This window comes from Macrobrachium nipponense, chromosome 39, assembly GCF_015104395.2.
Source record: "Macrobrachium nipponense isolate FS-2020 chromosome 39, ASM1510439v2, whole genome shotgun sequence".
Taxonomy (NCBI): Eukaryota; Metazoa; Arthropoda; class Malacostraca; order Decapoda; family Palaemonidae; genus Macrobrachium; species Macrobrachium nipponense.
In genome coordinates, this window is record NC_061099.1 from 11442822 (window position 1) to 11456172 (window position 13351).

The window sequence follows — 13351 nt, forward strand, 5'->3', positions numbered from 1 at the left end:
ACAGAAAAAAAAATAACTGGCAAGGTCCAGTAAGCAACAGAAGGGAATGTCAATATCTTGAGTGAAGCTTACTTGACTCACTACCTGGTTTAAAGTTCAAGTCTGCTCTCTTTTGTTTTTCCTTGACTGCTTTCCATCATTTTGGGTGACACCTATGTAATGTTTTTTTGTTTTTTTAATAAATGTTTTTTTTAAAATTTCTTACCTTTTCAATCCCTTAATCTTTCCAAACCATCCCTTTACCTGGCATTACCTCTAAACTACATCATAAAGAACTGGATGTATTTCATAAGCAGCCAATATAGAAAGTGTTTGAAAATGGCCAACAACCTACCTTCCAATGGAGTTAGTCCCAGGACACTTGAAAATGTTTTGTTTACCACATCATTGCTTGCTCCTGATTCTACTCCATGATTATCTCCTCCATCCTGAAATATAAAGAAAACAAAAGTCAAAACATAAAAAATGGATCTTTGTTTGGTAAACAAAGAGATCTTAGATGCTATGAAAAAGTGACATATTCTTCTGCATCACAGGCACTGGAATGTAGTAGTATTTAAAAACTCGGAAATTATAATATTCCAGAACTTGATATTTAATGGGTTAAGAAACTATATTATATCTCATTCATGGGCTCTTGCTTACCAAATCCTATAACTGTTATCTGCTCCCTTACTGAAGGGACCTGTTGTGAAAATGGCTACATAAGTTTTTCCTAAGTCTCTGATACTGGTAAATGTACGGACCGTTGTGAAGAAACTTGTCCTAATCCTCCAACTTTTTCAAATGAATATGTATATGTAATATTGCCTCAATATTAACCCACAATAACTAATTTAATTAGCAACAAAAAATATATAATTCAATGCATTTTGGCCATAATAAACAATTAAAAAAAGAGAACTCTGGTAGACATAAAATATATTAATTTAAAATGATGTACAAAAGTGCAATTAAAAATTTGCTGTAGTGATGATTTATTACCACGGAGGAAATATATATATTTTATTTCTCACACAAAAAGCATCAAAACAATGGGTTAGGATTCACAAGCTTAAGAAAATAATAGTTAATATTAGATTTCAACATATGTATATTATGATAGGTGTATTTGTACTGTAGTAAAAAATAACAAATAAATACAAATAACAAACAATCAACCAAGAGCTCTGTCAACTTTCCACTAAAATCTTCCTCTTACTATATATTAAAGTCAGTCACTTCAGATTGTTTCAAAGCCTATCAAATTATAACAATGGTCCATCCTGAATTGGATTGTATTTTGAATGCAAAATGGCGAAGCATTTCAGTGTGACCAGAGTTATAACTAGGTCTTCCTTCCACCATCCCTTCCTAGGAAAATGACCTTTGGAATCATTATGAATGATGATTAAGGCACAGAAAAATCAAGAATGCAGTGAGCTAGCCATATGAATAGAATAAATGTAATACATACTTTTAGGAAATAAAACATTCCTAAATTTACTTATCAATAAACTAAACAAAAGTGAAGAAGTGTTACGATTATAATCCCAGCTGGGAAGCAAGCAACTGGCAGAAAACATAAGCATTCCATATTCTCTATCCTTTGTTATGATGACTGCGCAAAACAAAAATAATCTGGACAGAGGGACAGACACCTTGGCAAAATTAAAGGACAGAAATAGGTTGAACATGGGGGAAGAGTCATGGAGATTATACCAGACCTGATAGATTCCTTCCACCCATTTGAGTGCCAGTATCAATCCATTTTAAAATAAAGTGAGAGGGTCTGTAATTTAATAATTTTTTATACCAAGAAAATAGGACTTTCATACTCTTACCTTACTTAAATGTGTTGTTTTATCCAATCCACTGTCTCTTTTATCTTCACTAGTGCCTTCTCCATTTCCTTCTTTGCTCTGCAATTCTTCTCTAAGAGCTTTTAGATACTGAAGACAAGGAACCGCACTCAAAGGGATGTCATGTTTCTGTTGATAAAAGAACAACTCCTAAGCTTTAGTAGGCTTTGGGTTGGCAAAGAAAAATTTAAATTCAAATCTGCCTCTATCTGCATGTTTACTTAGCAGAAATTTCAAATACCATTCATACAAAAACTTTGCTTCTGTGACCTCTTTTTTTTTCTTTCTTCAAGAATTAGAGCCAAAATGGGATGGCAACCTACTGGAAAGAAAAGGGAGGTTTGCACATGGAAAATGCAAAAGATCTGCCTCTTGAAAGGAAAGATGGATTATTTCATTTCTTATCTCATTTTTGTAAGGATATGTACATGGGTACTCATATGCCAACCCCTTTGATTATTGTGTTAAAAAAATCAAACAAACAGGGTATAAAAAATAATAATTAATTTTTTACATTAACACTACCACCACCTTCAGCAAAACAATTACAGTGAGACCAAAAAACTTACCCTAACACTGCCCTGCCCCTAAAAGTAGGGTTTTGACATTGTGCACACTCTTGACTGCTTTGTGAAGATAGACAGGCATTCCAGAATTGTGAGTTACTTGAACCCACCCTTCAGGCAGAACCTCAAAATGGTTGTTTCCTTTCTCTGAAACAACAGGTACAGCTATATTCATCACATCAAACTGCAAGAGTAACTTGTTAATAAATTCAACTGGTCCTGCATATCTGGCTAAATATCAAGCTCGGTAACAAACCTCCCTCATAAGACGAAAACCTGCAAAAATTTACATGCTCAACAGAATAGCATGCATAAAAGTACTGGACCATACACTGATGCTTAAAAACACTTTAAACATGAATAACTTCTAAAAAGCAACCTATTATTTTTAGGTTTGCTTGATAAGCAAAAGATACATCACTTGGTAGTGGAAGCTTGAGAGGTTATCTAGTTAATCTACAATATCACCAAGCAGCATAATTTTTTCACAAAAGTTTTTTTAAGCCTACAATGTAATATAGCACATACAAATTACATTGAATTGTGGGGGTTTGTAGGTGGTGGATACAGAGATACTCAGATGACCCATTTACTAAACTAACTCTCTCTCCTCTCTCTCTCCTCTCTTCTCTCTCGTTCTCTCTTCTCTCTCTCTCTCTCTCTCTCTCTCTCTCTCTCGCTCTCTCTAGTACATTAAATATAATAAATGTACATTGCAATGCTACATAAATTGCAGACAACCACAACTCAATTGTGTTGAAGACTGTGTTGGGGAGGATGAGGGAGCAGACAAGGTGAAAAGGAACAGCTGATGAAAGCTACCAAAATGCAACGACGCTCAGTAGAAAACATGGCTGACGCTTATCAATTAATTATTTTTTTACAAATGTTCAAGGTAGCTGTTCACTATTTAGGAAATGTATTAAATCCTCAAGATGACATATTTTAGTGAAACGAAGATGACTAGACATATTTTCATCAAAAATTTATGTAGTACCTATATCTGACAATAGCTATTGCAATGAAATTATCAATAAATCATCATGACTGATGCATAACATCTTGATACTAGTTGCTTATTACATAGGTGATATATAAAAATCCCTTACACATTGGAAATATAAGTTAAGATATATCTTAACTTGCATATCTTCTGACTCGAGACAAGATTGTGTCAGCGGACACGTATGGCAGATCTCATATGTCGTCTTCACATCTCGCAGGTAGTGTGAAGCGAACAGAGTTGCTTCGCTAAAACGCGGCACTCAGGATGTTACTGAGTGCCATGCTCTATTGAAATGCCTCTGAGGCCGCGCCCTCACCTCATGAGCATTCAGTTTAAAAGATTTCAAACCCTTGTCCAAACATGACGAATGAGCCTCTTTGTAAGAGCTCTTTAAAAAGAACGCCAGGGCGTTCCTTGACATGAGCAAGTCTGGTCTTTTTACGGAACACCGCAGATTGTCCGAAGGACCTCGACTTCCTTTAGTTTTATCTAGATAAAACTTGAGAGCCCTGACAGGGCACAGGACTCTCTCTGGCTCTTGCCCAATAATTTGTGCCATCCCCTTGATATCCAAGTTTCTGGGCCAAGGGTTAGACGGGTTTTCATTCTTAGCCAAGAACGAAGGGCTTAGAGAACACACCGCATTATGTCTCTAAAGCCAATATGTCTGCTGATGGCTTAAACCTCACTAACCCTCTTTGCCGTAGCTAGAGCGGTTAGAAAGATTAGCCTTTCTGGTCACGTGCTTCAAGTTTGCAGAAAGGAGAGGTTTGAAAGGCTTCGACATCAGGAACTTCCACACTAAGTCTAAGTTCCATGTCGGAAGCTTCGATTTAGACAGTTTCGAGATTTCAAAAGACCTCAAAGATCGTGAAGGGCTTTGTTCGACAGATCCAAACCTCTGAGTCCAAAGACCGTCGACAAACATACTTCTGTATCTTCAATAGTCGAGACTGCCAGCTTATCCACATTCCTCAGACGGAAAGGGAAGACGGCAATCTAATTCACAGAGGTCGAGGTGGAGGAACAGCCATTCTTCCTGCACCATCTCCAGAAAACGGCCCACTCCGATTGGTACACTACAAGAAAGGAAGCTCTTCTAGCCTTGGCAATTGTACTTGCCACTGATTTGAAAAGCCTCCCGCTCTGGTCAACTTCTCGATAGTCTGAACACAGTCAGACTCAGAGCGGAGAGGTTTTGTAGTACCTCTCGAAGTGGGGATGTAAAAGTAGATAGACTCTCTCGGGAAGGGTCCTTGGAAAGTGCGCTAGGAAGGACATGACCTCTGTGAACCAGTCACTCGACGGCCAACATGGGGCGATCAGCGTCATCCTCGCTCCCTCTGACGCCTCAAATTATCTTATTACTTACTCCTAAGAGTTTGAATAGAGGAAAAGAAACTAAACATCCATCCCCATCCAAACCCATAGGATGGCGTCTATTGTTACCGCTCCCGCATCGAGAAATAAAGGGGAGCAGTCTAGAGGAAGCCTCTTCGTCTTCAACATTGCGAAGAGATCTATCAAAGGACGCCCCTAAACAGTTCTCCAATAACTCTCGACTTACTTCTAATGAAGAGTCCACTCGGAGCGTCGGTTGTTGCTACCAGTCGATCGAGAAGATCCGCACGGACGTTCTGCAATCCTGTAACGAACCTGTTGAGGATTGTTACGTTCTGTGCCTGTTCTCACCACAGGCTCTCTCTCGTTAACTCGAACAGGGACCGAGAGAGTGTTTCTCGATACTTCTTGCGATATGCGAGAGCTGTGGAATTGTCAGAGTTGATCTGGACCACTCGGTCAACAACTCGTTCTTAGAAGAACTGGAGAGCCAACCTCATTGCTTCCCAATTCTTTTGAGATTATGTGCAGGACATCTGTTTCCCTCTCCAGATGCCTGGCACCTTCTCGCTATCACCTTAGGTTGATCGTCGACCGACTGAGAAATGTTCAGAATCACTTCCATATCTTCAATGTTATTTCAGTTTTCCGGTAGGAAAAACTGGAGAGGTCTGAATTACAGTCTCTTCAGGGAAACAAACTTCTCCAGCGAGGAAATGGGCCCCAGCAGACTCATCCATTCCCTACAGAGCCTGTTTCCTTCCCTAATAAGGCTGCGCTTTGCCTAAGCAGGTGTGCATTATTATCATAGCGCTATGCTGCGGTAGACTCATACAGAATTCTGTTACAGTGCGGTAAAGAGAACCGAAAAGTCTAAGAGATCTCTGTTGAAAAATTTTTGCAAAGCGAAGGCGATGTTCATTCATGCATGCGAGATTTCCCTTCAACCCAAGGCTAAAGTCTGTGATTGTAGGGCAGAGATATGGTTAGTCAGTCAATCCTGCAGGAGAGAGAGACGTAACCGACCGCGCATGGCAGACAACCAGCTGGAACTGAGCTGGCTCTACAGTGACAGCAGTCTACTTTCGCCGTCTCGCACTATTCTGCCTGAGTTGCCAGCTATTCCATTCTACGAAGGGGTATGTTTGATACCATCATCGAGCAGAAAGAAACTCTCAAAGCAGGTACATTTTTAGGCGAAACAGATTTTTTTTGCTAAATAAAATACCAGAAGCTGAGCTGGTGTTGTCGTAACAATACCTAAAAATAACTAAAAGGGAAACTGGAAACTCCTGGAGGGTTGCCGGGAGTACCGATTAAATGTAATTAGAATAAAAGTCCTCTTGGTCGCCATCCGTAGTGGTAACTACGGTATGCGTATGTAACTTGAACCATACAATCGCTTAATAGCAATATGACGCGAATGTAAAATACATAAGAGTATTTTGGCCATTTGGTTTGGGACAGCTATCTTCCTACTACATTCTTTCTTCGACGAGGAGAGAGGGAATGGAGATCGAACTGTCTTCGTCCTCTTAGCCAAGAGAACGAATTAGTATTAGCCGCAGGAGAGCCTCAAGTGAGAACCGAAAACCGAAGAGGACAAGTCAAGCTTCTTATGTTATCGGACAGAAGGCTTCATGGACATAGTCTACAAGTCTTTTTCCCTGACAAGCCTCAGCGAGGTAGTAACCAATGAATGAGTTCTTCTGAATCTTGTCAATGAGAGCTTATCCGATTACGCGATAGAATGTTATTGGGATCTTTGTCAATGAGAACAAACCCATTTACGTGACAAAGAGTTTAATATTTTGTCAATGGGGCCTTACCCACTTACCTGACAAAACGTTTAGTATCTTGTCAATGGGGGGAACCCACGGATATGACAAAAGGTAATCTAGGAATTTTGAGCATACAGTGGACCCCGTATTCGCGTTCTCCAGATTCGCGGACTCACACATTCGCGGATTTCTCTGGGGAACGTTTCCCCGCCATTATTGCGCGAAAATTTGCGCATTCACGGTATTTTTCTATGATAAATATCCACAAATTCCTGGTTTTTTTTTGATGAATTTCATCATAAAATGCACTTTTTGTGATAAAACTATTAAAAAAACCAAGTATGAACATTTTATTGGGTTTGGGGTTTTTCTTGAGTTTTAACTAACAAAATAGGATGTTTTTAGCATTTTCATAAGGGTTCCAACATTCACGGGTTCTAACTATTCACGGGGGGGTCTGGTACGCATCCCCCGCGAATACGGGGGGACCACTGTATATCGTTCCCGATTCCCGTTAGAAATCGAGGAAGGGGCAGGATTCCTGCTCAGAGACTAGGCTTACGGCAGGTAGGACCGAAGGTTCCCCTTAGGCAGCGCCTTCCTGAACGCAGAAGAGGCGTTTTACGACACCGAAATCTGCTTCAATTTACTAGTCTCTCCTTCTAGATGCCATATCATCAGAACCAACCTGACTACCTTATCCATGCAGGTTGGATAGTTATTCGAGAGAAAAAGAGTCAGGTCCCCGTGACTGCAGGTCCAGGGCTCCGAAACACCAACCTAGGAGTTAAAATATCTATTGTCCTGAACAGCCCTTTCAGATGGCAATGCAGATCTGAAAGTGTTTAGGAAACCTTAGCAGAGGACAGGAGAGAACTCCTCGGGGCGTTTATCTGGCTGGTAAAATTGTCCTGGGAAGAGGAAGGAACTCTCCAACCAGCTTCCTCTCCCGCCTCATATCAAATGCCTGCTCTTACGCTTAACCTCGCTGGAAGTAGGGCAAAGGAAGTCTTGCCTTGCGCTTTCCTAGAGTCCATCTAGTCATGGATTCTATTGAACGCTCTATTCGTAGAAAGCGAAGAGGACATCTTGACGAGACCAGGCGCCTTCCTCTTCTTCGACGACGCCAACAGCGAGAGAGGAGAGCAAGGGACCGAGGGCCAAAACTTGTCAGCAAAAGAGTCTTATAGAAGGCGGGTCGACACCTTGATAGATGAAGATGATGACGAAGTAGTCTCTTCTTCGTTCGTGGGTTGCGAGTCACTCGAGGACTCTGTCTCCTTTACGGGAACAGGAGAAGGGTCCTTAACAGACCACAAAGCAATCAAACCCTGAGGCTCCTCTCGTAAAAGGGGGTCTCCTACTTGAAGTAGGGTTCAAGACGAAAGTCGGGAATGCTTAATAGCAAACTCCAAAGCTTTGCGAAGTTCCAGTAAAGGAACGTCCTGCAGAGCGTTCTAAAGAGTGTCCGATAAAGGAGCGTCATGAGGAGAGTCCTGAAGAGCGTCCATGTCAGCGTCCTGACGAGCGTCCAGAAAAGCGTCCAGAAAATCGTCATGCTGAGCGTCCTGACGAGCAGCTCGTGACGAAGCCGCATGCAAAGCGTCCAGCTTAGCAGCTTGAGAAGAGTCCAGCTTAGCTGCCAAACTAGCGTCATGCTTGGCAGCCGACGGAGTGTCCCTCAGGGACGAGCGAGGGGCGTTTTGGCGAGCTGCTTGACTATGCAAAGCAGCTTGCCGGGCGTCAAGCATAGCAGCTTGAACAACATCCTGCTTCGCAGCAGAGCGAACGTCACATACCGTATACGGAGCGCTACGAGGAGAGGAGGGGGGAGCGTCTTGGGGAGCAGGAAAACAATCCTTGCTACGAGAGTAACGACATTCCTTCCTCTCGACAGAGCGTCAAGCGTCTCGAAAGGCGTCCTAGCGAGGGGCTTGCCGAGCGTCTTGACTAACTGTTGCTGATCCTGTGAGAAGCGAGGGATGCCTTCTTCCTTCTCACAGTAACAAAGTTAGGGCGTCTGGCGCTCAAAAGCGTCCTACTCCGATGACATCCTGTTTCTCTTCTGCGGTGGAAAGTCGTAAAAAACTTCAGGCGACGTTTGCAACGCATGACAAGAGAGAGGACGTGAAGCGTCCTCTTCTGTAAAGCTTCTCATTAGAGGGCGCGAGTCCTTCCGAAAGTTCCAACCCCCGTGCGGGGAGGACGCTTCGGAGGACGAGAAGCAATCCTTCAGGATTCGTGCACGTGCACAATCTTTGGCAGCCTGGGAAGCGTCTTCAGGTCCCTGCCGAAGGGACGCCAGATCGGTGGGGGTGGTCTCCGTAACCCTCCTTCGGCTTTCGTTAGCTTGCCCACTCCCTGTGTCCTGGGAGTCCACGACAGAGGTCCAGGCCTAGAGGCATTATAGGGCCGATCTGACGCCCCCTCCACAACACTAGGGGCACTACACTTCAAAACACTGATTGGAGAGCGAGCACTTTAGATTCCAAGATACGGATGGAATCCACAATAACAGAAAGGCCATTACCTCTCGCAGACATAACCTGATAGCCCATAGGCCATACTACAGGGTTAGGCAAAACAAAGTCTACCGGAAGGTTAGCAGGTTCACTACCCTGACTTCTGTTTACTGATGCAGTCTTTGAGGAAGACTGCCTGATTCAATCACGCTCTAATTTGTGTACATACGAATCATACGTCTTCCCTTCGGAATCAGTCAAACTCTCACACTCCTTACATCGATCTTTCAATAAAGAAACATGCCCTGTACACGTCGTGCATACCAAGTGAGGATCTACCGAAGCTTTCGGTAGCCTCACCTTACTCTTGCAGACAACACAGTCTGAAACTAGCCGAACTAGATTCAGACATCTTATGCAAAGGTCAATCAAAACCAAATTGAAATCAATCTATGATAGCGTATGCCTAGCCACAAATCCAAGTCAATAAACCAAAAGACAATTAGGATACTTAAGCGGCAATGAAGTTTACAAAATCCTAAGACGGAGGTACTGAAAACAGGTGTTGACAGTACCGGCGACAGAGAAAATCTGAATAGAAAATGGTAATGGTTCCTGATACCCGCCTCCCAGCGGCAGAAATGGGTACTAACCACCTGGCCGACTACTGCGTGTGTCGTAAGTTTTGAAATTCTGTCGAACTTCTGAGAATACAGCTCTATATATATATCTGACAGGTAAGCTTCATGAACAAACCTTACTTTTAATGCTTTAGGTGCATTGAAAACTATGTAAACTGCATTCTTATTGCATTTTTGGTGTCATATTTCTTCTGCCAGATGAGTGTTGTAGGTGTCGTAACCCTGGAACATGCGTCGTAACCAGGGTTACGGCGCTTACAACACTCAACTGGCAGAAGAAATATGACACCAAAAATGCAAAATAATCAATATTTGAAGGTTTTTTGGATGAAAAATGCAATAAGAATGCAGTTTACATAGTTTTCAATGCACCCAAACCAGTAAAAGTAAGGTTTTCTTAGGAATTTTGGCGATGTTCCGGCTTACAACAATTTTCAGGTTACAACGCGTCTAAAGAACGGAACACCCGTCGTAACCCGGGGACTGCCTGTAATAAGCATTTTTGAGGGGTGTCAAGCCTATTCACCGAGATAGAACTTATTTGTTACACAACTTCACTTACAAGGGACTACCACAGTTTGTGTTTATGTCTGAAGGAGGGATCTGTTACTCCACACTAGCAACCAGTTGGTCATATCCCACAAGTTAATTTGAATACTTGTCCGTCACTTCAAAAGACACACCATGAACTTCCTTCACTTTTTTCTTGAAAGAAAAGCATGTATTACATGCTGGCAAATACAGTACTTTTCTTTAAAAACTACAAAAAATAAAAAAATGACTGCAAAAATTGGGAAAATTTTCCCTTTCATCCACATAACAGCAATTGTCATCACTGACATTTTTGAGAACAGATTTTCCCTTTGTGGAGGTAAACATGACAGGAACTCTCATTTGTTTTCTTAATTTGCAGCTTCTGCCCGAATTCCCACATTAACTACACCTTCATCTATGCTCTTTCTCCATAATTTTCCCACCTAAAATTTCGTGACTGTAATACTTACTGTTATTTGAAAAAAAGGCTGACGACTTTAATGTCCTAGGAACTTTCATTGAAATTAATGTAAATTTATGACAAAACTCAAAAACCACAAAACTTCACTAACCTATCAGCACCAATTTTTCCCTTTCATCATATGGGGCTTCCTCTCCTTCACCAATAATGGCATCTCTCTTCCTTTTCCTAGGTCCTTTCATCTCTTCTGGAAGTCCCTCTTCAAGAAGTGCATCAATCTCTTCCTCAGGCACTTCTGAATCATAGTCATAATCATCTTCAGTATCCTGACCATCTGAAATGAAGTTAAACAACGGTGAAATACATGACTAAAGTGATCTAATATACAAGTGAAATTATAAACTGCAACTAGTACACTGTAAATTTATACCAAAAGACAGCAATACCTCCTATGGTAACCATTATATTCCTATAGATACAGTTACTTTCATGCATTTTGGTACACGTCACACTACATGCTAAGTAGACATCTGGAAACAAAAAAACTACCCTGACTTTTGCTCCCAAGAAGCTGTTGGTAAACATGACAAAGAGCACATTTACCAAATGGCAAAGTAATGGTAATTGAGTAACAACAGTAATATGTAACAATACTGTACATTTGTAATATGTCTCCTTAGTTTCCTGTGATGAATATGGAAAGAGAAAATGAGAGATTGTTACTCTGTGACTACAAGAGTGAGCCATTAGCCAACACAGCAAAAACTAATAATGCATGTACTACTCCAATCTTCAGAGAGACAAGCACTTACAATGAAAATTGAAGACATTTTGAAACGTGACCACAAAATTCTAAGATTCACAGGTAAAACGTGGAGGGAGTTACACAGATTTGTGGTGAGCTGCTGTTACTACTACTATGAAATCTATGACTCCATCCATGCTTCTCTTCCTCCTAACACCTCAACCTCTCTCCACCAATACCACAGCTATCAATGATTGTCTGACTCCAAGGTCTTCAATCTTGGGCACTTCCTTTCCATATATTTATCATATATCTATATAAATCCCATTTCACACTGTCAAAGTAGAGCATAAAAGTTCTTTTAACTTTTTCCTTCCTCCCGTAAATTTTGCTACAAAGTACTTTCTTTTTTAATTCAACAGTCATTCATCCCTTTAATATGGCCTATCTGACAAGTTGTTTTTACGTGTTCAGGACTACCATATTTGTCACACTGTAACAACCAACTACCAAAATGATTTTCCTCAAGTAGTTGCCACAAAAGCTATTTAGTCTGAAATGGTGTGAATAGGTGGGCTAGCCTTCAGCACCACAAGGCAAATAGGACAGCAGACAGGAACTGAAAACACTAGCATTTGCTTTAATGTAAGCACTCTGTTAACTAAACTCTCTTTGGCAAGGAGACAAAAATTCCTTCTGCCTTACCAATTCAGAGGGATATTCATCATCCAAACTTTGGTTTGAGGAGAAAATATGGACTGGCTCTCAGGATGCTGTTGTCTCTCTTTTCTCGGTATTCTGTTTGCCATTTTCTTGAATGTGAAGTGTCCCACTGCTGGAAAATAGATAGAAACCTAAAAGACTGAGATGGCTTGGACGTGTGATGAGAAGGGGCTAGAAGGAAGACTTAAAAAATAACTGAAACGCACAGAAGGAAATAGTCCACATGGAAATTGAGGCCCACAGTGCACAAAGTAGATGATAGTCAAGAGTATAAGAACATAGTTGAAGTTCCAGCCTGAAAAGGAAAAATCGAATGCCAAACACTGTGCCTCAACATATCATTATCATCAATGCTTTTACAAGAGATTTTCCTTTTACAGACTTGAATGTGATACGAGTTCCTTTGTACGTATTATCACCGTTGTCTGTCTTGTGCACTTTCTGCCTAAATTCCCATCAGGTCTAGATCATCTACGACCTTCAACAATTATTTTTTTATCTTTCTACTTATCTTCATCTAGCTATGACCATCATCAAGATTTTTAGATTAGGATTTTCCTTTACATTCTGAGCCATTTGATTAGTTCTTTCTATCCCTCCTTTATCCTATACAATATACTGGAGGCATGAATTCCCATCTAGTCCATTCTCCATAACTCTCTGGATGTTGCCATTAAATAGTGATCCAATTTTATTTCCAACACTTCCCTGACTGATCTGCATCCATTCTCTATGTGACCAAACAATCATTACTTTAAGAAATATCAAACCAATATTTCAGCCTCTAAACACTATGTATCACAGCTATTTCTACATTACTAATCCTAACTAGTTGTGAATCTCAACACTTTGTAGTCAACTATTCAGAATCTCCATTTTCTTTGTAAACGTCATGTTATGGACTAAATCCCAATTACCACCAACACGAATTGCATTTAATGAGACTTTTCAATAATAACTGAACTGCCCTCAAGATATACTGATTATTATGCTCACTCACTAATTACATTCTGATGAGCCCTCAAAAGAAAAAGATGTGAAATATGATTACATATATATGATTTAGTACATACCCGCATCGTTATCATCATCATCATCATTGTCATCCTCATGTACTTCATCTAGTAGCTGGAAATCTGCATACCTTTCATCAGTCATGACACTATTTCCACCAGATGCCCTAGTTCCAGTACCTACAAAAGAGAAATTTAAGAAAATCTTGCATAAATCACGCATAGCACATTAATGACATTGGAACTCTAGACTTACCATTCATTTCAATATCTATTA

The 13351-nt window shown here is 40.8% G+C and overlaps 1 protein-coding gene across 4 annotated transcripts in view; it reads right to left on the reverse strand.

Moving 5' to 3' along the window:
* Nucleotides 1–333: 333 nt before the first annotated feature.
* The window catches only part of LOC135210525 (microprocessor complex subunit DGCR8-like), a 215323-nt gene continuing 202305 nt past the window's right edge, over nt 334–13351 (reverse strand). For all 4 annotated transcript variants that reach the window (XM_064243401.1, XM_064243400.1, XM_064243399.1 and 1 more), the window contains 5 exons: nt 13135–13254; nt 10745–10927; nt 2411–2554; nt 1824–1970; nt 334–428 (listed from right to left, as the gene is read on the reverse strand). In XM_064243401.1, coding sequence (XP_064099471.1) covers nt 2412–2554; nt 10745–10927; nt 13135–13254 — 446 coding nt within the window. In that variant the 3' untranslated portion in view covers nt 334–428; nt 1824–1970; nt 2411. The remainder of the gene's footprint in view (nt 429–1823; nt 1971–2410; nt 2555–10744; nt 10928–13134; nt 13255–13351) is intronic.